General features: G+C 43.7%; 1 protein-coding gene across 8 annotated transcripts in view; it reads right to left on the reverse strand.

Moving 5' to 3' along the window:
- Positions 1-26,447, reverse strand: part of RPGRIP1L (RPGRIP1 like) — a 72,500-nt gene that overhangs the window by 35,496 nt on the left and 10,557 nt on the right. For 6 of the 8 annotated variants that reach the window (XM_044427668.1, XM_044427664.1, XM_044427663.1 and 3 more), the window contains exons 6-15: positions 24,271-24,414; positions 22,564-22,669; positions 20,217-20,363; positions 19,407-19,480; positions 11,087-11,226; positions 7,172-7,278; positions 6,883-6,933; positions 4,513-4,695; positions 3,106-3,223; positions 1,440-1,892 (exon numbers count right to left, since the gene is read on the reverse strand). In XM_044427668.1, the coding sequence (XP_044283603.1) occupies positions 1,440-1,892; positions 3,106-3,223; positions 4,513-4,695; positions 6,883-6,933; positions 7,172-7,278; positions 11,087-11,226; positions 19,407-19,480; positions 20,217-20,363; positions 22,564-22,669; positions 24,271-24,414 (1,523 nt within the window). Of the gene's footprint in view, positions 1-1,439; positions 1,893-3,105; positions 3,224-4,512; positions 4,696-6,882; positions 6,934-7,171; positions 7,279-11,086; positions 11,227-17,730; positions 17,824-19,406; positions 19,481-20,216; positions 20,364-22,563; positions 22,670-24,270; positions 24,415-26,447 lie in introns of those variants that run through there. The other 2 variants (XR_006414478.1, XM_044427670.1) reach the window with 2 other exon arrangements.

Below are 26,447 nucleotides of genomic sequence, written 5' to 3' on the forward strand. Positions count from 1 at the left end.
CATGCTGAAAAAGTAAAATAAACCAAACGAGGTCTGGAGCTGCTACAGCTTTGCAAAAAGGTAAAAACTGACTTGCTTTTAAGATAATGTGGATGTTTTTAATCTCTGCTCTGCAGCAGCTTCGGGGCACTAAAGGGGCTAAAAAGGCTTCCCAGTGGCTACCCAGGAAGCCATTTTTGTTTTTTAAACCATCTTTTTCATAGTGTGAAGGGATGATGGGGGTTAGTTGAGGAAAGGGAGGTTAGTGAGTCCTACGTGAGGGTCCACCCTGTTGTGTCCCCTGGCTAAGGAACTCCCGAAGGGGAGATACAACAGGTCTCCTCAGTGAGAGTTAGACATGAACTGAATGCGGTATTCTTCTGGCTTGCCTGGAAGCATGACCTGCTTCTAATTGTTTTCAACTCCTCTGGCCTTTTATTTTGAACAAAGAAATACATAAATATTGTAGCAGGTACAGTGCCTGGAGATTATATTATATTATTTATTTAAAACTTTTATATGCTGTCCTTTATGTATGACATCGCATACAGAAATGGTATATAAGTAAAAAACTATAGTGGAGAATATGCTGTTAAAGTTCCTTTTAAGTAAACGCTTTAGTAGCAGGAGGAGTTTCAAGACAGCAAATTTAAGCCTAATTTTGATTTACTGGTAATGGGATTCACTTTTCGAAAAAAAAAATATTATTCATTCTCTTTACAGGTGCAGGTTTCTTTAGAAAGAAAGGGGAAAAACCAATCACGAGCCATCAATAGCCAGTACCTTTGCAAACTGTATTTTCCTGGGGTTTACGGAATCAAAGCTTTGCTTGAATGTTGAATGTTCTGATATATATCTTTGTTTACTTTATTTATTTCGTTTCTATATCACCCCATAACTGAATACTGGTGCATTCATAATTAACAGAGAGAAACATCTGTTTTATTGCTTTTTTAAAAAATATCCTGTAGGTGTGCTATTCATTTCATTTCGTTTCGTTTTCATACCTCCCAATAAGCTGAGGCACTCTGGGTAGTTAACAAAATTTGTGGACTCATCTTAAATCTACCTTGAAAAGTACAAGGAAGTTATTCAGCTTACCTGCTTCAGTCCACTATTCATGAATATGCATTTCCTATAGCAACATTAAAAAACATGGAACTTCTAGTGACGAGGCAATGAATATGCACTTCATGGACTAATTTGTGGACTAATTTGTGGACTAATTTCACTGCAATCCACATAAGCATAGCAAAGTGTCTGTGACAGTCATTTCCCCCCTTGCTATGGTGGGAAGCCACACTCGTTCACCCAAAAGGTCTGATGGATTTAGACAGGCCTTCTTCCTACTGTCGGATGCTGGTTAATGTGGGCAATATTCCTGTTAAAGGAATCACCCTTATAATAGGGAACAAATACAGCCCCGAAGCTCGGTAATTGAAAACATAACCAGGACTCACCAACCAAAATTGCTGAACTATAGATCCGGCCATTCTTCTCCAATATTTCATGGAATCTCAGCTGGCAGGAGCCGGCTGTCTCAAAGTCCATCCCACAGGCATGATGAAGCTCAAGTGTGGCACCATTTTTGTGGATGTATTGTAAGAAGAAGTCATCAACCCGTACAAGATACTGAGAAGTAAAATTGTAGGCAGGGTTAAGGCCCCGGACAACTGGCGTGGTCTGCAGCTCGAAATCATAGAATGCGTAGGTACAGAATGTGGCAGGTTCTTGGTCCCCAAAAGACTTTGCAGCTTCAGCAGAAAACAGCACTCGGCTGATGTGAATTTCAAACAAGTTCTCTCCCCGCTCTAAATGGGCAGTTTCATCAAACTCATCGACGGGATCACCTGGCAAGATATCTGGTCTGAATTTGTACAGCTTTGTGCCATAAGCAATATCCTTTAGCTGGGCTGTAAGGCAAAGGAACTTGTTTAAGCTTCCATGAATCTGATAGTTCTAGGTGTTATGTCCCTATTTAATTCAGACTGTAGCACAAAGAATGTAAGAACTAGAATCACTGGTAACACACAAAGCAGGCAATCTATCTCCTGTTCCTTAAATCTGAAGGAACATGTAATCAGAGTTTTACCTGATCTGTATCGGCAGAAAAGAAGACTTTGCCGCGAGATATTTGCACTTTTAATCCCACAGTAACAATAATCAACTGGTGGACTTGAGTAAGCCAGTTTATATCAGCATCAGCTGCTTTATAAAAAGAAGCCATTTCAGCCTGAGGGACACGTTTTATTTTAGAGAGTTGAATTGCTGTGGTTGGTGGGGCAGAAGATAAAAAGGCGGGGAGACAATTACCAGACTATTTTAATTTAAAACTGCTCCTACCAGTCACTGAGCCTTAGGAGAGGCATTTCAGCCTTTTAAAAATGAGGAAAGAACTGCACAAAAGCTGGGAAAGGACTGGTGGTCTAGGAAAAGGAAATGGCCAGGTAGGGAACCTCTGTGAGCCACAGTTGGTTGCCAGACCCGAGTTTCTGCACCCTGGCTGTGTCAAAATGGAATGGAAAAATAGCTGCAGGGTGTCCTTTGTGATGATCCAGGATGAAAAGAAGGGTCTGCATAGTGAAACGGAGGAACAAATATAAGTGCCACCTGCACAATCTTTTTCCTCTTCTTAAGTTACAGGAGGGACTGCAGGTGGCGCAGTGGTTTAAACTGCTGGTTGATCGAAAGGTCGCCGGTTCGAATCTGCACAACAGGGTGAGTTCCTGTTGCTCGGTCACAGCTCCTGGCAACCTTGCAGTTTGAAAGCATGCAAATGCAAGTAGATAAACAGGTGCCACTTCGGTGGGCAGGTAAAAGCGTTCTGTGAACTTTGGTGTTTAGTCATGTTGGCCACACGACCACGGAGACTGTCTGCGGACAAACACTGGCTCCCTTGGCCAGGAAATGGCGATGAGCACTGCCCCCTAGAGTCAGGAATGACTGGACGTAGCATCAAGGGAAAACCTTTACTTTTAAGTTACAGGAATTTAAGTCTCAGTTAAGTTTCTTACTTACAGAGTTAGGGTTATGACTTACCTTTTCCATCTTCCTATTCTATTGACCAGGCCCAAAACTAAGTCCAAATCTTTTGACCATTGAAGTTAAAAGTTCTGACTAACGCACCTTCCAGTTTTCGGATACGTGTGGCTCTCACATCAAGAAGGTGGACGTATTGTTCCAGTTTTAACTCATAATCTCGCTGCAAAGCCTCCATTTTCTGGGTCACGGATTCCACTTCTGCCTGAGGATGGAAAGAAAAATAGAGGTAAAATAAATTTCCGTATTTGTGCAGGATCTGTGTGCAATGTGTTTGGAAAAGGAAAGGGAGTAGGCTGAGATGCTATCTGTGTGTTATTTTCTCTTCCAATTATTTGTCGTGTGGAGAAAGAGAGTAGCAAGCCTGCCTACAGCTTTTCTCATTCAGCTCACTTCAGGGAGATGTGACCTGGGAGACTTTTCACTTACCCTTCAAGAATTAAGTCCTCTTAGGACTACCTATTGGGTAGCTCCTGCTAGACAGAAGCTTCAGATCTCAAAGGCATTGGAGAATTTTGAGAAAGTGCATTCCATAGTTTGAGAGGTAAGACAGACAGGGAATTGTAAGTGTCCAGAGACCCATTGGGTATTGGATGGGGTAAAAATACCCAAATAAATAAATAAAGCCATGCTGTATGTACCTGACAGATGGGCCACTAGGAGTAATAGAGCCATCGAAAGGGCCCCTGGCAGATCGGAATACCTGGACTGATTCACAGCAAGACGGGAGCTCCCTCAGATAGCCAGACTCTAATCCATTTAGGGTTTTAAAGGTGAAAACTGGGAGCTTGAATTGCACCTGGAACGTAACTGGTAACGAGTGCCAGTTATATTGTTTTAAATTGTTGCATTCTCCCTTGATGGCTTTTTGGCAGATAAGGCAGCATTGTTAAATAGCAGTCTTTGTTACCCAGGGGTCAGGGTGGTTTTGAAAACTTGGAATTTCCTGGTTTCATTGTTCACTTCTCACCAGGACGATACGGATTGGCAAGAGCCGTGTGAGGAAACGCAAGAGGCTTGATCTCTCCCTGTGTACAGTTTGTGGAGAAAATATACTCTGGGCAGGGTCTTAGGCTGTGGAAGTTTCCATCATACATGATTATTCCGGATTGTGCCACTGATTCTCTATTCTTTCCTTACTGTTTGAAATGCTATCTTTGGCTTTGGTCAGTCCAATAGCAAATTGAATTGATTAATTTAATGGGGTCTCAGGGGTGCATTCACTGTGCAAGCCACCTGGCTCTCTACGGAGTGCTTTGACAAATATTTCTTGGCGATACGCATTGCAGTGGAGTGAGACCATGGGAGCTTAAAGTATGAAACTTACTGCAATAGCAAAGTCTGATAGACTTTAATTAAGATTTGGTTAGTTGCCATGAAAAATCTTGGATTCATTAATCTTAATAATCAGATTCTACTAAAAGCAAGATAGGGAGAGAAAGGTACAGCGATAGACGTACTAGTAGTTAAGTGCACGTGGAGATAATTAAATACCTGATAGTCTTTGTTAATTTTATGCTGCACAATTAACATATTGCGTGTCCTTTCAAGTTCCTGAACAGTTTCTGCATGGGTTGCTTGGAGCTCGCGCATGGAACGTTCCAAATCCTTATGGACGTTGTCGTCGTCTACTTTCTCCAAAAATGGGAGGTTTCCACTTGCTTCCTGCCTACGAACCTGAAGTGGAGACCTTCATAATTAGACCTCCCCACCCACAAGAAGTTCCATTTTAATTGAAACAGATGAACCTCTCTTTCTGGCATGAACATAAATTTATGCTTGGAGACCAGTCCTGTACATTTCGCAATGCCCCATTGGAAGGAATGGAAACAGCTCAGAACCATTTAGCAACCTGGTTTGCATCCAAAGGTCATGCATTTTTATTTATTAGTCATGCTTATCGAATTCTTAACATAATTAAATTTCTAAGCAGATATTTAGGTACACTATGAAAAACTATTTCATTTTACTCAGAAACAACATTTCAAATGCATTCAGTGGTAGTGTTAGTGGCTAAGAAGGTTCCAATTCTGTGTGTGCTTACTCAGACACTCACTGTAACAGAACTTACACACAGATTAATGATATAGTACTGCAAGTCTAAGCTATGAAGCAGAGAATACATGTCATCCGTGCCATAAACTCACCAGGTATCTTACAAACTTAGGGCTGTTTACGTGGAATGAAAACTTACTATGTTCAGTAAATGTAGAAATGTGTAAGAAACTCACCCCTTCTCACATTTGAAACATGGGTTTGGCACTACTGACTTAGAGGGTTGTTCTCATGGTTAGAAGGTAATTATGCAAACCACTACAGAAATACTATTTATTTATTCTGTTTCTTCTTCATGAATCACGCAGATTGTGAGAAATGATCCTCTAGTCCCACTGACCATTCAGGAGAGGAGGCTGCTTCTAACCTTCCCACTAAAGATGCGAAAATTGGCTCAGTAAAGCTAGGAAAAGTTGTGCTATTGCCCATTATTTCTGCCATGAATGGTCACTGAGCTTATCCTGCACGCATCAAATTGTCATTAACCAACCCATTTACAATTCATGGCTTTTGCCCCAACGTTGAAAAATCATGGTTAACCTTTTTCTTGGATGTATCTCTCTGATCATGTTTGCACAGCAAATACTGTGAACACACACACATACACACACATTCAGATAATTCTCTGCATATACACAAAGACATCAACTGAGGATATAGTTTCCTGGATCTGATGAAATGGGCTCTAGGCCACAACTAAATCTATTCGCCTCTAAGGTTCCGCAAACTCACTTGCTGGTTTTGAGTTAAAAAGCTGGATGCAATCCTCCAAATAAATGCGCATGTTGTATGCTGCAGCAGCATGCATCCATGCTGACGAGTGCCCATGCGTACCAAGTTTACCACACAGTGATTGCTACATGAACGGCTTGAGAGGAAATCTACTCAAAGACATGACGACACCGGGATCACAGTTAAGCCGTCTTACCTGTTTTATCTCCCCACACCCAATGTTGGAATAATGCTCTTAACATTGGCACATTTATTCCAGGTTCGGAGTGGTGGTGAACAATGCCTTAGGCCTCACACATGGAAGAGGTGTCTGAGCTCCTCGGATTATGACTTAGTGTTTGTGTCTTAGAAAGGCTTCCTCTAACAAACATTTTAATATCAACTTGGTTATATTAAGGGAACAAGGAAGAGTACCATGTGATACTGCAATCTGTCATTATTCAGGAAAACTAGACACACCACTGGGAGAAAACAGCAGCTAACAACATTGAAAGGCAGAAACCAAATCTTTGCCATTCCTTCCCTTTTTTCACATCATTTCAATTCTGCTGTTAAGAGCAGAATTACAAACTAGGTATAAGAGGGAAAATGCATTTCCCACTATACTGCTTTTATAAATAAGCAACTAAGAAGTGTTTTAGGTACAAGGAGGGAAAAAAGCTTATGTTGCCAGTGTAACATTTTAGTTTGGCATCTGTTTTTATATCCTGCAAAATTATTTTTATACCCTTCAGAATCTGTAAACAAAAAGTTGTTTTGATTAGAGCTGTAGTGGGACAACGTGATAACGGAAAGGCAACTGTTATTATTCGATCAAAAGCAGGGAAGAAGAAAAGCTTTAAAGCAAATCCATGTAGGCTGCAGGTTAATTCACTTTTGATGTCACAATGAAATATGCACATGACCTTAAAAAGTTCTATAATGCCATTTCCCCCCTCTCCCTCTCTCCTGCTTCTTTAAAACTGAATGGCAACATCACCAATATGTATTCCACAGAGCATTAGCTGGCACAAGCTGGAAAGAAAAAGTCACCCTGGAAAACTGGGCACGTCATATAACGCCATTTCTCTGAGGTACCTTTATAAGCATCAGAGCTTCACTGAGTTCGGCCGCATCAAGATTGCTGTCCTGGAAAAGACACGATCAATAGAAGGCATCATTCGATGGGAATGAATAATGGAGCGACACAGTGAGAACGTGCGGTGCGTTCACACTGAAACATGACATTTTGCCGGGCGTTATGAATAAGTAACTGCTTATTCATCCTCGTGCATTGGCTTTTAAGGAACATCTGCATAAGATACAGAAAGCTTTCCCCTGCCCAACCCCTGTCCCCCTTTCTGGGTCACTTTCTGAACAAGTTCACCTTTGTGAAAAACTTCATGCGATCCTTCAATTCGTCCAACTGCTGCTTCTGCTCCAGAAAGCGTAACTGCAGCTCCTTCATCTCCTTGGTGAGCTTTTCATTTTGGTCTCCGAAAGGGGAAAATAAATAAAAAAATAAGTATTCTATTTCAAGCCAGCAGGACCTGAAAGGCCACCACCGTGGTCTTCAATCAACCTTTCTTGCAGCCAGTTTATAGGATATGTATTTATTAAATAAATGTATTAATACACTTTCACTCCTCTCCCTTCTATTAGGAGAGTCAGGAAGTTGGGAAGGGAAGTGGGAGTTCGACCAACGCACAGAGATTCCATCGGGAGCTCCTGGGCTCCTGCCCAAAGTCCGACATTCATGGCCCTCAAAGACAAAGGAACTTTTTGAATGGCTTTCCATCGCCGCAACGGCACCTAACATCCCGAATGCTCATGTGGGTGCATTTAGGCAAGTCCAGACTACTTCAGACAGTACTTTTAAAGTGCAAAACTGTGGACAGGAACCGCCTGCTTATACGTCACGATCTGACTGCCAAAACTTAGTCCATGCACTGTTTGGTTATCTCCTGGCTTTTGTGCGGCTTCTCCCCATTCCAAAAGACTGAACTCTTTCCTAGGGCTTAGATACAGTAAGAGCTTGGAGCCACACCATGCTGTCTTTTTGGTCCCATAATTCTTCTTGGGCTCTTCCCACTGCTGGGTTGCTGCTCCAGAGAGCTTCTCTGAAATGGAATTCAGCCCTCCAGCTGCAAAAGGTATAACATCTGTAGGCCAGTCCAGCTATTTCCTTACAACTCCAAACAGCTGAGGATCCAGCAGAGTTAGGGGGCTAGAGCAAGATTGCGTTGCTGTGCTTTTGCCCAGGCATCTGGTTTGTCCTCACAGCCAGCTGTGACTCTGCTGACATGGGCCTGAATTCAGTGGGGTTTACCCTCAGTAGGTCCAAGAGTTTTTGCAGCCTCGGGAAAATGGCACCCACCCATTTACCCCAATTAAGCTGCATGATGCCCAAAGCCAGGCAAGTTGTTTTGGTATGTGAGTACTTCTCTCCATCCCTGGCATTAGAAGTATAACAACTGAATAGCTTTTGTGGTCCTCCAGATCTACTGCTTGAGGTACAGGATTGTAGGCCAAGAGGATGAAGGATCATGGGTGTTGATGTATCTTTCTGAGAGGAGAGGTTTCTTCACTGACATCTGTCTGGTTTTTTTGCTGTTACACTCTATATCTTGGATTACCCACTGAACTGTCTGGGTGCGAGAGCGTGTTTGCAGGAACTGAACTGATTTATATGACTGACTGTTTTTTTCCATGTGTCTTAACATAAATTTTTAATAAAAATGAATTAAATGGGCTTTTAAAAGCCAAAGCGACTCTCTATTTATGATGAGTGCAGGCATTCCCTTTCTAAAATTAACTGAGACATTTATAGGTTTACAGAAACACTGCCAGCTCAGTCTGCAAACATTAGCTTAGGTTATTTGCATCACAGCTTGCAAGAACACACGCTGTAGCTATAAGAAATAAATAAAAAGATACAAGAAGCAAAAAGATACAAGAAGCTGATATCCACTTTGGTTGCAACCCTGTAAGTGCGTACCTGAGATTCAGTCCAACGAAATTCAGTGGGGCTTTAACTTTAGAGCAGACCTTATAGGATTATTCGGTTAATCCTTCAACAATTTTTTGTTCTCCCTTAGGACATAAAATTTCTCTCCACCCAACCTCCCACCATTGTTTTTCTGAAGAAGCTGGACAGAAAATGGAAGCTTGCTGTTCCCTACAAAGATTTTTTCCGATGCCATGCTTTTTGGTGTGTTAACACTGCTGCATGTAGATCAGATATAAGTAATGACTGGAAGTCAGTTTCCGCAAAAGCAACTTGGCTTGTGACACGTGGTCTATGTTAAGGAGATATAAGAAAACACCACCTTCGATATCTTCACCCTCAAAAGACAGGATGTTCAATACGTCCCCCAACTCCAAATTAACAAAGTCTGATACAAGGCTTTGATTCATTCCTTTGTCAGGACTGGAAACCAAAAGAATGACCCCCAAAACAAATGGAATAGGGTGGCTTAAAAGAAAAGGACTGCTAGGCATTAGGATTTATATCTTGCAGTAACAATCTTAAGATGGAAAGAGTTGTTTTACTTTCCCTGTATGGAGCTGTTCTAATGGACCAAACACAGCTACTTATGCCTTTGATCTAACTTAAACAAGATTCTGTACACCGTCTTCTCCTGCTCATACAAAATAACAGGGTCTTAAGAAAACAAAGATTGAGATAATCTACTGGGAAAACAAACAGCTGTCAAAATCCGTTTGCACTAATATTGTCACGCACTGGCTGCTGACCCACGCATTCATGTTAAAAAGAAGACGAAGAATTGGAATAAAGAGGCCCTTGAGCCTGCAATTAATTTAAGCATTAAACTCCATTGAAATGTTCTAACCAAAGGATTGCAAAACCTGAAACTAATCTGCACATTGAACAGGGAGCGGAGGGGGTGGTAGAAGCAAGCAAGCAAAGAACTAAAACTTTTCTACGTTATCTAAATGAACAAGGAATGCTCAAACGAGAGTTCACCGATGGCAAACCAAAGGAAGGCAGGGGTAGCGGGGAGAAAGAAACAGGAGAAACAATCACAAATTGTAAACCGGCTTCTCCTTTCATCTTGTCCGTGGTGAAAGACAAGCACACCAAGGTGAAAGCTGGATTCTGGCATTCAAGGAAAGGAGTGTCTTTGTTTCTATAGAAAAAACATTTCTGGATTCTCAGGAAAACACTTGAGAACTCTGTGCAGGCTGAAGTGATACGATCCAGGTACAGCCGGGGTGTGCAACCTTTTCAGCATCAAGGGCAGGTAGGGTGCTGCCACACACACATGCTCAAGGTCATGTGCATCCCAGTGAGCTTGCTGCAAATAATTTGCCCTCTGCTGAGGGCAGGTGGGAAGCATGGCTCCTGGGAGGGGGCAGCTGGGGGTGGGGGACTTGGTGGCAGCAGGCGGACTGCAGTGATGGCTCGGTGGTGCTGTCTGTGGTTCTCACAGCATGTGGGTTGAGGACTGTGGAGATACAGGTTTGCCACATCTGCTTCTTGGCAAAACAGAGCTTTTCCAGCCCTGTGGGCATGGGACCCGTTCCCAGCCCTAGGCTATCCCCCTGCCAGAGTGTTCTGCAGGGTTGGGGGAGACATAAGGTCCATGGAGGAAGCAAAATGGACCTATCGGGTGAGGAGGATGCTCTCTGCGGGATACCCCATGGCATGCTCTCTCTCCACTTATGAGGTCACCCAGCTCTCTTGGGTCCAGTTATGTCACCAAAGCCCATCTGCGGGTAGCTGAGGGAGAAGCCATTAATCAGGGTGGGGCATCTGCTTGACACGCCGCAGTCCAATCCCAGGCCTCTCAGTTAAAAAGAACCAAGGAGCCCTTGGTGGTAAGGGGAGACTCCGCCTGGCCCCTCGCAGATCCGGTGACCCCCCAAAGCGGCTGGGGCAGGGGCCTGCTTTCAGCCCGAGGACTGAATTCAGCTCCAGAGAAGCTCTTGGAGACTAACTTCCACCGGCGTGCCAGGCCACAGGCGATGAAGGTGGGATCAAACCTCAAAGCAGGTCTCATCTTGCTCTGGTGTAAAGGTTTTCCTGCCAACCACTTGCAGAAGGCATCTCAGCCTTTTAGAATGGGGGGACAGAGACAGGGACAGGGGTGTGGCTACCTGAGAAACCTCCGAGACCCCCATGCGGGCGAAATCCGAATTCCGTATCCTTGGAATCGACGGTCTTGGGCAAAATGGACAAACAGCCTAACCTGCTCGAGACAGACTCCCGCATTCCCTCTTCCCTTGCTTAAAAAGGAGTGCCCATGGGCAGCGATAGCTAAGCTCAGGCGTGAGCTACCTCGTTCCGCTTTGAGTCTGTCTAGGATGTCATTTTTCTCTGCTAAATCCGACTTTAACACTGCCTCGAGCTGCTGAATCTGCCGCTTCAGCTGCTGCTCCTTTAACTTCCACTGCGGATTGTGGGTCACACCGAAGGCACTGAGGAATAAAGGATGGGGTGGGAAGGAGAAGCAAAGCAAAAATAGTTAGAGACCGACACATGGCAGAGGAGAAAACTCAGGAATCAGCTTCCCCAGAAGAGAGTCAAGACGGGGAGCGGGCGGGGGGGGGGGAGCGATTTTAGTGGCAGCGATTGCTGTCATCATGTCTCAGGAATTAAGTAAACACATGCTGCTGCTCAGACCGAGGCGCCTTCTCAGGCTGCGGTTGGGGGACATGAAAGGGTTCGTGGGATGCGCAACGGGGCTGGGCCTCAATTTGCAGCGGCGGAGCCAGAAGAGTTGGCAGCGTGCGAGAAGTTGTGGGGGCTCCGAAAGGAATTCAGGGGCCCTGTTCCAGAGGAATCTGCTACTTGAGATTTCAGCAACAGAAGAGCAGCGCAACTGTCCTTTCCATGCAGAAACTGCGCTGCGCACGGGCCACCTGAGCCTTTTGAAAGAACGGGGCCGGGAGGGAGGGGAAACTTAGTGCATCTCATGACACAAACAGCTCCTGCAAAGCACCTTACGCCCCATTTGTTCTCTTTATTGCATTTTTTATTTTATTTAAAGCTTTTCTATGCTGTCCCATTATTAAAGGTCTCTGGATGGCTTACAAAGAGCAAAAAACCAAAGCCGGCTTTATAGTCTTAGGCCGAATGAGGGCCAGGTTAGCCCAACCAAGAAATCAGGAGCACCACATTTGAAGGAGGTTTGAAGACGGTTCAGAAAAGAGGAGACGATGTCAAAAAGCTCAGAAAAGTTCATTTAACATTCTTGCAGAGGCTAAAGCTATGGCAAAAGCGGCAGCTGAAGGAAGCACTTAAGTTCGCCATTAAAGGGTGTTTAGATTTGGCAGCAGCTTGACTTTTGCCAGCCGTGTGGGCACTGCATGCTGGTCCTGCAGCAACGCAAGGAAAAGGGTTGGATTCTCCCTGGGAAGAAATCCAGAGGTGTTATGATAGTTTACAAGCCTAGCAAGGCCCCTGACATATGCAGCTGCTTGCCAACGAGTCAGACTCTCCGAGCCCAATCCAGGCCGCACTGCCAGGCAGCAGTGCTCCAGGGTTTCAGGCAGGATCTCCCAGTGCTGTGTGGAGATGCCAAGGATGGGAACTCGGACCGACCCTCTGCAGGCGAAATCGCTGTCTCCTCCACTGTGCCACAGCCCCTGCCCCATTCTCCCCATGCAGCCATGTCCCGGGATTTCACAAAGGAAACCAGTGTGCTAAGATTTCTTCCTTGGGATTGTAAATAATTTTTACAGCATGCTGAGCACGTGCCATCGATCGGAGCAGTCAGCCCTTCGGTTCGTTTTGTTTGTCCTGTTCCTCTGCAGTCCCTGTGTATGTGTCACGTTGATAATGTTGATGATGTTGTAAGCAGGAGAGCATCACGTCCCCCTCTGCACTCTATCCCGCTAGTGAGCATCGAGCTGGCCAAAGCAACGCCGCCGTGTCTGCAGGGACACTTGTACTGAGGTGGTTCTACTGTGGCATTCTGCCAGGGTGCAGGGACACACCTCACAAAAGAGTCTTGGTGCACTCTTACGTGTAAGAGCATCAGCCGCTGGATCAGGGCTCTGCATCCTCCAACTGTGGAAGGAATTCCAGACATGCCCATCGTTAAGCCAGGACTCTGGAGGAGAGTGGGTGGCAGAGCTCACCTGCGGAAGCATAAAGGGGAAAGCACTGCGGGGAGGGCTGCACTCGCGCTACAAAACTTTTTAACAGGCTGCCTGTCCAAAGGTATCTATGTTGGCCATTTGTGTCTGAAATGGGAAATGGATGGCATGTATTAGCGATCTGTCTGTTCTGCTGCCATGACATATAAATCTTTGTAAACAGATTAGTCTACTATCTTGTCACGGGAGAACTGACCCTGCTCTGCAGTTTAGCGATGTACCTGAACAATTACACTGATACTTCGCGAAGGGGCCTGGCTCAGTCATGGCCCAGGTGACCTGGGCAAGCTGCCTCTTCTCTCAGTCTCCGTTTCTCCCCTCTGTAAAGTGGAAGTAACCGTGGCCACTTGGAGAGGCCTTTTGCAAGAATGGGGCACAACTTAGGGTGCAGTGTGAGCCTAAACTAAAGGGAGGAAAGAGCGGCTGTGCCTACTCCAGGACACTGTCACAGTCCAAGATCACAGCCACAGCCTGTATGGCTATTTAAGAACAGTTATCCATAGCCTTCATGTGCTCATAAAGTCTGTGTACATTCATTCATATGGCTGCTTCTTAGAACCTTGGAATCTGTCCCTGGTTAAATTCAGAGCAGTTTAGGATTCCACTTTCTCCAAATCCACATAATGCTAACTTTAAAGACACACAAAATTGCTCTGAAATGTAGTCCACAGCTATTATCTCTTTTACATTTACGACTGCATTCCACTGGAATCCTTGTGGAATCTCTTTAGAGTTCACTTTATCCTGCTGCATTTTGAAACCATCTGTGTATGTATAAACAGTAGCACACAAGGTCCTTTATGTGGATGGCTTGCAGGGCCAGATCAGCATTATTGGGTTAGAGAAAATCAGTGCCTGAAATTCATGTATTCAAGTGGGACTGCATTCTTCAATTTCCCCCTCCCAGCCCAAAAGTTTTATCACATATTCAGTGTCATTATGTCTCTTTAATAGTCTATGTTGACTAACTACTGGAGCTGTAACATTGCCAATACTTCCTTTGATCATACGTTTTGGCAATGTCTGGTAGCTGTCTCTTTTTGGAAGGAGGTTATAATATTGATAAACTTTGTATTGGAATGCTCTTCAATATTTACTGTTATAAACTTTTAAATTATTTATCTGCTTTCTGGAGATACCTAGACAACTTAAATGGACCTTCCAAGACCTTGGCAGCTGCAACACTGGAAGGATAAATGCTCATCTACCATGAATTGAAGACCTAATTTACACTTTCAAGATTTTAACAGATGCATATAAATTCTGCTCATAAATGGATACATGCACGGATATATAGTTTGTCTTCATTGAAACTTACGTATAATTTATGCACTCAAATCTACATTTCTTTTTATGGATTTGCATTGTTGAAACATATGAAAATAAATAAAAAATAAATAAAACACCCTTGTCATTGTGAATTTTCTTCACCAGAACTTGCAGTACTAGTTTAATCAGACATAGTGAGTGTGTTTGCATGAGGAAGGGAAAAGAATCCAAGGCAGCTTCTTTTACCCACCCATGCCTCCTCGTTTCTAGGATTACTCACACTGGTTGTCATATTGCCCAAATCTAGTGAGGTGGGCTTAAGGGTCTTCTGGAAGCCATTCTTGACACCCACTAGGTTCAGATGACACGGCAACCTGTGTGCAGTGTGGGTAATTACAGAAACAAGCTAGAATGCAAATGGCATGCATAGGATGGGGAAGCCACAACACCTTCTTCTGTTTCCCAGAACATGCAAACCCAAACAACGTTGACTTCTCTGTGCATATGTGCATGTGTGTGCCCACATGTGCGCATGTGCATTTAAAGAGTAAAGACCAGTTCCTAAAATGTTTCCACTTCTCATTGCCCTATCTGGGACCATCGGCTGGCAGCAGTGTCTAGAAAAGCAGCACAACCCTCTCTCCTTCATGACGCGGAAAACTTTCCTGTATGAACGCACAGCAACCTGTGTGACCCTGGCAATTAGTTAGGCAGTTGCTGGAAGGACTCCTTCTTTGTGAATTCTCACGCTTAGGATCCTGATCTGCAACTCATGGATTACCACCCAGATTAGAAATTAACCATCCAGTAGATCTGCCTTCCTAGCCTGGTGCCCTCAAGATGTTTTGGACTTCAATTCCCATTAGCAGCAGCCAGCATAGCCAAATTCTGGAAGTTGTAGTCCAAATCATTTGGTGGGCACTGGGCTGAAGAAGGCTGCAATGGATTTTTTCTGCTAAGGTCTGAACACAGCAGCCTAAGTATATTAAAATCCGCATTTAAATACAGATAAGATAATTTTAGAGACAATTTGCATTTAAATAGGTAGTGTGATATAGCAAATGAGGATCGAGGCAGAAAGGAGAGAAATGGAACAAAAGTGATACGGACGAATTGTAGTCTAGTGGTTGAACGTACGCTCTACAAATGGAAAGAGCTGAGGCCAATCCCTTTCACCTCCTGGTAGGGCTAGGAAAGAATCCTGGAGAGCTGTTGCTGCCAGTCAGTGTTGACCGTATTGAGGTAGAAGGGTTTGAGTCAGCATCCGAGGACTGGGAATTAGAGATATTTGTCCACTCCTAATTCATGCGATTCTTTCCTGACACTCTTCCCAAGGAGGACCATAGGAATAAGGGTCCCTCATGATCTGGAGCACAGAGCAAAAGTTGTCCACACAGTGGTCCTTCTCCACCATGATGCTTTGGCATAGCCCTTGCTGAAGCTATAATTGTGGGCCAGTACTCACAAGACCACTCACTATTATCCCAATAGATAATACTGAATACATGGACCCGTATTGGATCAATACAAGGGTAAATACGCCGGCATGGTAGAAGTTTGCTTCCTGTGTTTCTGTGATACCATGCACCATCCTCCAAACCAAATGGAAGACGGAATGAATAAGAAGCAGCTTGCACAACTGTGATCTTGTCTCTAAAGGTTATGCAAAACAGGGATGCAAGATTTAAATAGCAGATAAATCAAACAGAACTTAGTGGGGCCCAGTTTTAATTGGAGAAGGCAATTTTTCATCAAAGGAACACATTTATTTCTTTGAGGTTATTTTGGTTTATAAGAGGAGATGAAAAGAAAAATATTAAAGATATATGGGGTGAAGGGGAGGGCAGGCTAACAACCAGAAGCAGTGTTTGCTTATGAGATTGTGTTTCATCTCCCTGAATCCTCTCCAATAAGCACTTTTATACACCATTTCATAATATGCAGTTTCTTTTCTTGAACATAATTAATGGGTTTAAGAGCAGAAGGAGTGCCTACCAACTTCTCCATGCGCTGAGGAGGTCCTTCTCTATGAGCCTATCCTACCCAAGGAGCTAAGAACGTTCAGGCCTTCTTAACAATGGTGCAGCTGTTACGGAACGCCCTTGCCTGTCCGACGTGGCTAACACTTCAGTGCCAAGCCAACGCATTTGTGTTTACTCATTGTTGGGCTCTTTTCCTTTGCTTAGAAATTCCAGTGGATTAACCCTGCCCAGCGTCCACAGAATCAACAAACTAATCCTGAGTTTTAACACATTTCAGCTGATTCCAAACTGAGCAAGGAAGATCTTTATCTGCTGCTTTTCAGTCTTTCTTGGGCTCGCGATGTGTATTATTCATGTTTCTGTGGGACATTATCTTGAAATCTCATAGGACAAAGGGCAGTAGGAATATGTTTATAGCAATAATGAAAACGTTGAATCGGTTGGAGTGGGCCCAATCCGGACCGAGTTCTCTTGCCACTGTGTAACTCCGGCAAATCAGATTGCTGGCATTTACGGCATAAACAGACTGATGTTTCTAAAGTAGGGGTGTGGAAACACTACCCTGGGGTCCCCATTTCCCCCAACCACAGATCATCTGGTGGTTCCCTGGCTTTTGTGCAGTTTCTTTCCAGGTCTAAAAGAATGAAATACCCCTTCCAGGGGCACTTATGTAGGCACTTTTGATATTTTGGCAGCACCTGGTTTGGTTCACCAAAGGAATGCAGCCCTCAGTAGCTGTTCTAAAATAGTTTCCCTTTGCACTGAAACATTCTGCATGCCTGTTCTAAAGCAACCCGGAAGGCAGTGACATTGGAAATTGCTGAGGCCACAGGATCAAACAGACATTTCTCTTTGCACAGCAAAAATATGAGCATCTGAAAAACATGACCACCACCTTAAATGGAGAAAGAAGCCATGTTCTCCTCCAAACAAGAACACAACACACCTCTTCTACACATGGAGGGTTTTTCTCCTAGTCCTTCCAGCTCCATGGTCAGGTGTTTCCTCATTAAGCCCCTGTAAATTGACTGTAATTGCTTCAATTTTCTGTTCGGCACCAGAAAATGAATTCAATGCCCTATCTCGTTTCATGTTCACTAGGTTTAGCCTCCTAATTTTTTATTTATGTGATATTAAGCACTGCTGACAGAATTTACACAGGCTATTACCTTGCACCATCTTTACATAAATATCAGGCGTATAAGCTGTATTGCTGGCCTCAGGCACATTGGCACCTGAAAAGTCAAAACAATACCCTTTGTTGCTCTGGACTAGAGAACATTTTTTTTAAAAAATCAGAAGAAAGGGAGCAGAGACACTGGGGTCTATAGTGGAGGCAAGGCAAAAGTGGAATTGGTGTCTGAAATGATCTGTCATGGTCAGCATAAAGGGACAGTCGTGAGCAAAATCAGCAATGCTGGAAAACAGTTCCCCAAATTGTTGCAAAATGCAAGGCCCAATTCACTTCTGCTAAACAGCTGCAAAGCAGTGCCTAGCATGATAGGCTGTTTGATTGTTTGTAAGTGAGTAATTATCACGGATTGACTTTGGTTAGAATCCAAACAATTACCAAACTGATTGGAGGGATGGAGTTTTAGATCATTTTGCCTCTCACACCAAGTAGCTGCAAAAGCCGGCAGGGGCACCAATGGTGAGGCAGCAACTGAAAAAGGAGAGGGGAACACAGATGCATTCCAGGGGTTCTGAGAAAGTTCCTTGAGTGAGAGGCTTTGGTGCTGGCTTCTAGGAGCAGCCTTGCCTACTCTGAGCGGCTAAAATGGGAGCATCTACATCTAGAAATAAATGGCTGTTTTACGCTAGCCCAAAGGCTTCCGTACACACAGCGCGATTCCTGATTTTTTCCCTTCATTGAATGACCTCATTGCTGAATTGCAAATGGTATTTACAACTCCGATCAGCTTTCAAAAACCCTTTACCATGCAGGACTGGGAAGAGCTGCTGTTCTTGAAACACAAGGCTAAAATGTAATTAGCTATGCAGAACTCATTTAACTGCAGTTTGATTTATTTTCACATGCAAAACTAACTCCAGGGGGAAACCCAGACTGAAAGATTGGCAATAAATGTGTGTTTGGTGGAACAAGGTGGAAAGGCTGGTTTTTACTTTTTGGATCAGCTTGTAGGTTCCAATGATAATTTTCGGCTATTCTTGCTTTGGTGTGCCAAGTATGATTTGTATATATAATAGAACTAATGCTTCTCTTACTTGTATGATTTGGGAATGGCTTCCCATTGAGAGGAGGTAAAAATAGGTAAAATTGTGATGGGAAATGCTTTAATATATAATATAATATGTATGTATTCTTCCTAATATATAAATTCTTCCTAATTTCCAGGCATGATTTATAAAGGGGAAAATACATTGATATCTGGGTTGCCTTTGTTGAAGGCTATGCATAATTATTCCTAAAATCAGCAGTATATTTTGCGAAGCATAATACATATAGGGATACATAGTAATTATGCATTCCAACTTCATGTAAGAAAACTGATACTTTTGCAGGTTTTTGTTTTGATTTTGAAATTCACAATTAAAAAAATAACAAGACCTAATTCAGCCCATTGATACATTTTCCATTATTTTAATCTTGCAACACTTTTCACCCCCCCCCCCTTTGGAACTAGAAGACCATTAACAGCAAACAAGTTTGCATTTAGAACAGTTTTCTCTCATTACTGAGCTGTCCCCAGGCCAGCGTGTCTCCTGTCCTATTCTTCCAACTCGATTATCTCTGTTCTTAGGGAGTGAGGATGACTGCAGCCCTGCGACACCCGCACCCCCAAACTGCAGAATTACTGCTTGTATGACCTACTACAGCACAGGGGGCAGTCCACTTCTAAAAGCTGGGGACCCACGAACCTCAGCGCATGCATCCATCGGCGGACACCACGAGGCCCAAAGAACTGTCCGTGGTCCGGAACGAAGCGCTGCGTGTTCTTCTGAGGCCCGCAGGGGCTCATTGGCAGAGACACTCAAGGCGAAGCGGCACCCTGAGCATAAGGTGCTGCTTATCCTCCAGGGCAGAGGTGGGCAACTGGTGGACCTCCCAACAACTCCCATCACCTCTGGCTGTGCCAGCTTGGGCAAGTGCATGCACCAGGGAGGCCATACATAGCCACTGCATGACAGAGCATTAGCCGCCTCTTCCACAGTATCATCTCTCCCCACTCTGCCTTCCCACTTCCCACTATGCTGTTAAAACAACTGTTATCAATTATGACTTACCTGTTATATAATTTATCATAGTTCTCCTTTAGAAGATCCCTCTCTTTTTCCAAATCATCAATTCTTTCTTGCAGCTGGAATGAAGAAGAATGTAAGAAGTGATGCTACTGAAAACGAAAAAGTCTGTTTTCTTGCTAGCTGTGTGGGATGCTGTTATTTTTTCCTTTCTTTTTTGGCTGCTTATCTCACATCACATGAATCGCTCTGATTTCACAGAAGAGAAAGGCGAACTGGGTCTTTATACCCATCAAGAGCAATTAATAAAGCATTCTCTTCACTAACAAACACATTCCCATGTTGGAACTGTCCTTTCATGTAATACCAACACAAAGCTAACAGATTCAGTTAATCCATGCAGTCCCCGAAAACCTAACATTTCTTCTGCTCTATGTGAAGGAGTCAGATGAGTTCTTTCTGTCCATTATATCTAGGATTTAACTTTTGATGTTAGGATTGGGCCCAATTCAGTAATGGACCTCAGCAAACTTATTTGGGCAAATGTAGTGTCTTCAAAGGGTGAACTGCCTGTGATGAACTCCATGTGGTCTTCTGTACCAACCAGACAGTTTTCTGGGTGTCTGACCCATTCAAAAGGTGCAGGTTCATACGAATCTTACTGCACGTAATAACGGTGGAAACAGCACTGTGAATACTCTGGAAGGTTATCGGGGGACAAGTGCTGTATATCTGCCCACTGTACATTTGGCAGATTTCTGCTAAGGATAAGGCAGATCAAACCCTCTCACTGCATGGTCCCCAGATTAAAAAAGGCCCCTCTCCCGCCATCTTGGCTTAGAGCAAGAGCCTCACCTCTTGCAAGTGTCGCTTGGAAAATCCTGCAGCCTGCAGTTCCCTCTCCAGGTGGAAGCACTTGGCTCGCTCTTCTTTAAGCTGCACATTGAGTTCGTCTCCCTTTGCCATCAGGGCATCGTGACTTGCTTTGAGACTCCTTTGGTTCTATAGCATGTGAGCAGGATGGGGGGCAGGGGGAAAAAGCCATTGAATTGGTGCTGGGAAAGTAGCATGTGGCTGTAGTCACGATTGCTGGATACAGGATGCTTATTCTGCGCCCATCTTTTTAATCCCTCACAACAACATTCAAGGCGCAATCTCCATCCACTCAAAGGAAATACTCTTGCCAGGGGTGTGGCGATGTCACCAGACATGGCAAAGAAGAGGGTGCGGGGGGGGGGATCTCTTCCTCCTCATCTTTTGAATGCAAGCCCTCCCTTTTCAGCTGTGATGAGACTAACCAGGGCAGACATCTGTTTGGCAATTAAAGCGTTTTGCTGTGGTTGCTGCGGTCGGGACAGGCTGACCAAAACCACTACAGCAGCTAGCAAAAAGGAACCTGACCGCAAATACGTCCGTGCCGCTCTTGTCATTTCACTGCTAAGCCAGCAGCCATTGTTTCACTTATGCTTCTAATGCCTTTCAACAGAGTTGCATTGTTAAATCTGAATTAAGGGAGATGAAATGAAATTCAAATTTAATGTCCCTTTTAAAACAATCTGATTCTATTCTGCTATAGGACATCTGAAAGATTTTAGCTCTGTGTGACAGAGTTTCAAAAATGTTCCTTTTGGATTCTTTCACTTCAGATATTTCTGTGTATGTCACAATTTGCAGAGCTTTGATAAGATCAGAATCCTTAGAAAGTAAGTTACTGCAAGACACAGAAGTAGTACATAACTGTGAAAAGCTAATCTGTTGCACACCGTACCATGTCAAAGAGCAGAGCGGTAGTCTCTTAAAAGATACTCCTGTACTAAGTCAGTGTTACAGTCAAATTCCCCTTCCTTGTGAACCAAATGTAATAAACGATGTTGTGGAAACCAAAACCAAACCAAACCAAAATGACATAGTAATGGGGCTGTTGTGCTGAACAGTTCCAGGTCCGTCAGCATTTTCATAGCACCCTTGTGATGATCAGCAAGCAAAGATACAAGCTCGGAGAGAAGAGCATTACTGGTACCAAGTTTAGTAGATGCAGACAAATGCCCTGATGCAACATCCTTTAACCTGCGCGTGCTGTCGGGACCATATTGTTCCTGCTTTGAAGGACTCGCATGGGTTGCCCGTGGCTTTGCAGGTGCAATTCAAGGTCCTGGGCTTAACCCCAGGAGCTCTAAATGGGTTAGCACTGGCCCATTCAAGGGAATGCCTGCCTTGCTCTGAACCTGCCTGAGGATGAGAATGGGCAGGAGAGGAAACTATTATCCAGAGCCCCAAACCCCAAGAATTACACTGGGCCCCACTCTCTTGGCATTTAGAAAGGATGCCAAGGCATCTCTTTCTAAATTTGCAGCTTAAAAGCTGTAGTTTTCAATGTTTTCCTCAACGGCAATATTCTTGCTTTTATTGTTGCCAGGGGAAGGGGGTCAGTTCCAGTGGCTGGGCGTCACCTTCGTGGCCTTTTGCAGATCGGGGCACGATCATTGTAAGCCCCTGACCTTGATCACCCTTTGCCTCTCCAGCCACTCACCTGGACTTTTGCTAGGGGGACATTTTTAACCCCACCACACCCGCCTGTCTGCTTCACCGGCATTTCAGAGAAGGGAAGGAGGCTGGGGAGGCCTTGGGGTATCTCGCATGCTGGCTTCTCCCCTTTCCATTCCTCCAGGCAGTTTCCCTGTTGGCATGGCTCTCTCTACACTGGCCAGAAGAGGGAGGCTGAGGGAAGTTGGAGCTCTGATTCCCACCTCAGAGGTCAGAGCACTCCCTCAGACGTTGTCCAGCAGGATACAAATGCCGAGAATCAATGACCAAAAAAGAGGCCCATGCAGGCTGAGATAGGCACAAAGATGTTATGTACTTGTTGGACTGCATCATTAACTCGATGGGAACAACCAGCTTGGTGCTGAGGATGCAGTGGGGCTATGAAGGTACCTAAATCCTGGCACCAAGATTTCTAGACCCAGTTTAGAAACCCCAAAGAACACAAAGGTTAGGTCAGAAAGTCCCATGACCAGTCCCTGAACTTCCAGTTAGTTTTTATCCAGTGTGCCATTTTCAAATTTGTCTACTCAGATGTAATTCTCAGTACTGTACTTTGGCAATGTTAACGAGGAAGTCTTTCTCTATACAAGTTTACTGGATCTACTAGGAATTAATGGAGTTCATTCACCAGTAAGTAGGCTTCTAAGTCTCTTCATACCTCCTGAAGCTGAAGAAATCTTTCTTCGATTGCTGAAAATTCATTGCTTTTCTCTACCAACTGTTTATGGAGCTTGATCATTTCAACGTTGTCCCGAATGCTTAACCTTCAGAATATTTAAAAAGATAATGGCGTTAGGATGAGACCTGTGCTACAATCTTGAGCTGTTAGTTTTGCCTTGGAAGATTTAAAACGCTGAAAATTGATTATTTGTGGCTCTGAAATTCTTAAACACAGTTGAAGTGAGATGGGTGTGTTATTGCCAACTTCAGTCTTTTCCTTAAATAAATTGTAATATATAGACTCTTATTATTTGGATGCTTTATTTTGTTTAGCAGTAGCCAACCTCTGGGTATTTTGGGCTACAGCTCACCAGCCCCAGATGGATCAAGGATGATGAACACTGTAGTCCAAAATATCTGGAGGGCACCGTGTTGCTTACCCATTTTGTGTTATCAAACTTTATCCAATTTGGAGATAGATGGGACAACCCTGTGCTTAAAACAAGAAGAATTTCTGTTTACTATCTGGTCACTTTCTTCCAAATTTTGGATGTCAGAGAATGACTATTTCCGGAAGTTTCTTTCTGGAACTTAAAAACTTTCTGCAAGAATTTCCAAGGCAAGTGACTTAGCATTTTGCACAGATACTGCCCTGTGATTGGCATTCAAATAAGCTGCAGATGTATCTTAATATTGACCATCTTGACTGAAATTCTATATGGCTGAGATTCTGTTATAAATTTCCCCTGCTGAGATTCAATTGAAAATTCACTATTTAATCTTGTTATAAGTCATCACACAGCTAATACAGATATGCTTTCAGAAAGTATCCCTTGAATGGTGCAGGGTGACCTCATTATTATTGTTTTGGCATGTATTTTCGAATGAAAAAAAGTTTAAAAGGAAATTCTGAATTGATTTTAACTGCTAATACCAAATAAAGTGTGATAAACATCAGAACAGAATCTCACATCTTGAAATACATTGTTTCTCCTTTAGTATTTATCTGTTATAGACAGATTGGAAAAATTGTACCACTGCCATGCTGGAACCAGATATTAGACTACAAAGTGTGCACATCTGTAAACCAGCTGAGGAGCTGAAATACTTCTTTAAAAAATCCTTTTGAATTTCAAGCGTCCATTGTGTTTTGGCATTACCCGGTCAACTGTCCTGACTGAGAAGATTAAAAACCTCACAAACCAGGAATCCTGCCCAAGAAACGGGTTTGTTGCTGCTTGAAAATAAATGGTTATAGCAAGCAGAGAGACAGCAGCCCTGCCTGATGCTAGCACCGAAACCTCTAATACAATTCCATGTTTTTATTCATCTTGTTCCGCACATCAAACAAAGAGCAGGGCTGTCTTCAAAGACGTTTTACAGGAGTTTCTCTCTTCCATTACTGTTAAATAAAGAGGACTGGAAAAATTGATATCCACCATGTGCAGACTGAAGCCCAACGGCTCCTGTGAATCAACGACAATCAGAATAATCTACAGTAGTTGGTCAGGTTCAGATGTAGCGGGAAACTGTGGTTTCCCACTACAACAGGATGCAGCGTGTGCCCTCTAGCTGTTGATGGGCTGTGACTTTCATCATTTTGCAGCACTGGCTGTGCTGGCTGGGGATGATGGAATAGACAAGCAGGGGCTGCACAGAAAACTGTCCTATGAGCTGGGAACATCTCCACTCTGTTTTATCATACCGTTGGCCTGTCGTTTGCTGCTCTTTCAGTTGCAGGAGCGCGTCTTCAAACTCTTCTTCCTTCTTCCTAATTTCGCTTCTGAGCATCTCTACTGTACGTGCCAATTCCTCATTGTGTGCACGTAATGATTCAGTGACATTTTCTCTGCAAGGGAACAAAGCAACGAAGCGGGTTGATTTTACCATTCTTGGCTAATTTTTCACTAAATCGTCCCTTTTAGGAATATAGCCTCCTGAATCCATAAAGCTGAGTCGATAAATGAGCTCAGTTACTTGAGAGCATACCTCCCTTCAAAGAGACTTTCCATGTTGTTATTTGACAATGACTTTTATGTTTCAAAGAATTCAAATTCTGGCGTGCCTAATCAATTTATGCTGATCACTGGTCCATGGAGCCTCTTAAACTGAACAGCACCTTCCATGAACTTCTGATAAGCATCTGATGTGATGTAGGGAACTTCAGGATTCCCGACATCACAATTTGGAGGAACATCTATATCCTTGTAAGCCCATCTAAATATTGAGATAGGCTTCAGAGGTTCTGCTCTATGGGCCTGTGTTAGGAAAATGAGGCTTCTATGTGCCAGGGATAGGACTTTTCACAGGTGGCCACGAACTTGCAAGGAATTCTCAAAAATTTTGAGGTGGGTTCTCAAAATTTCTACCAAGTTATTTTTTAAGGATGGTTTAGGGTGCAATCTAATCAGGATACCTGTATGTCTCTAGAGTTAGATTACAGACATCCTATGCAGGGCAAGAAGAGTGGTGATGAGTGGCGTTAGTTCTGAGCCAATTGTAACGCGGCTGGTGGTAAGGAGTTATGTGGATAGATGAGATCATGGATTCACAGCTCTAAGTTTGGAGCTCTGTTTTCAGCTTGGTTCTAGGAATCTGGAATATCCTATATTTATTACAAACATTTGTATCCCATCCTTCCAACAAGTGCTCAAGACAGCTTACATAATATAAAATTAGAATAATACTACAGCCCCTCCCCACCAGACAATGTATTTTAAACTCCTTGTGATGTGCTGTGGTTTCAATGTATTTTGATGTAAATCATCTTATCTTCAACAGTGGAAAATTAACACTTGCAACAGATAAATAAAATTGAAAACCACTATATTGGTTTCTTTTTATGATGCATGGCTATTTTGGAAATTTCCTGTCGAATTGTTGTGTAAGAAGTTCGTGCATCAATTGTAGAACTAAGTGTTCAAAATAAATGGCATCATAACAGAAAGGACATTGCTTCTGCTGTGCCTGCAACTATCAGCGATCGTATACGTCTACACAAAAGGAAGCCCCACCAAGCTAATTGAGGCTTGCTCCTGAATTAGCACATGGAACTGCTTTTCTGTAAGGCCACTGATGATCTAAACATCCTAGGTTTATTCAGAGTGATCCCTCGGACTTTTGATTCGATGCCATTGTCTGCTTGTTGCCATTTTTACAGATCTGTTTATTCTGAATGCCGGTAGCCCTGCTCTACTGCTGGTACTGTGCTTTTTTTCGCCTAAATGTTGTTTTACACAATGATTTTGCAACAGTAGCTTATAAATATTGCAAGCAAGCATGAGGATAGCTAGACTAGCATACCTCAGACTTGCCTGGATCATAGAAATGCTATTATGCATCATTTCAGCTACAGGATAATACACATTCAAATGTGTGGCTGTATTAGGTGCAGTTCGAGTGATTCATGAGATGGAGGACAGAAAGCAACCCTCAGCTTTCTGAGATGAGAGATGCACCTGGCTGTGCAAAGGTGGAAGGACAGGAAGGAAAATCTGGGACCCAGGAAGCTGCCTTATGCGGCTTCCGCTGCTGGTCCGGCTAGACCAGAATTGTGGGTCCTGCCTGGCAGTCCAGGGCTTGTCAAGAAAGTGCTTCTCCGACTTTACTGGGGATCAAACCTGAAACCTTTAGGAGGATAAGTGTGTGCATCCACCACGGAGCTCAGGCCGCTCCAGGCTCAGGCTGAGAAGCAAAGTGGATCCAGACGCTTTTGAAGGCATTAGAGAAAACCACATGCCTCTCCCGGGCCTTGAAGTGCAACGGTGCTTTCTTGGTAGGGAAAGCTGAGCCTTGCACAGGGCCTAGCCAGCAATGGAGGAAGAATCCTCTGGCACTCACCAGGGCAGTGGCTGAACCCCTTGGCGGGCTCAAATCCTAAAA

Source organism: Varanus komodoensis, unplaced genomic scaffold (genome assembly GCF_004798865.1).
Source record: "Varanus komodoensis strain SLA01 unplaced genomic scaffold, ASM479886v1 scaffold19, whole genome shotgun sequence".
Classification (NCBI taxonomy): domain Eukaryota; kingdom Metazoa; phylum Chordata; class Lepidosauria; order Squamata; family Varanidae; genus Varanus; species Varanus komodoensis.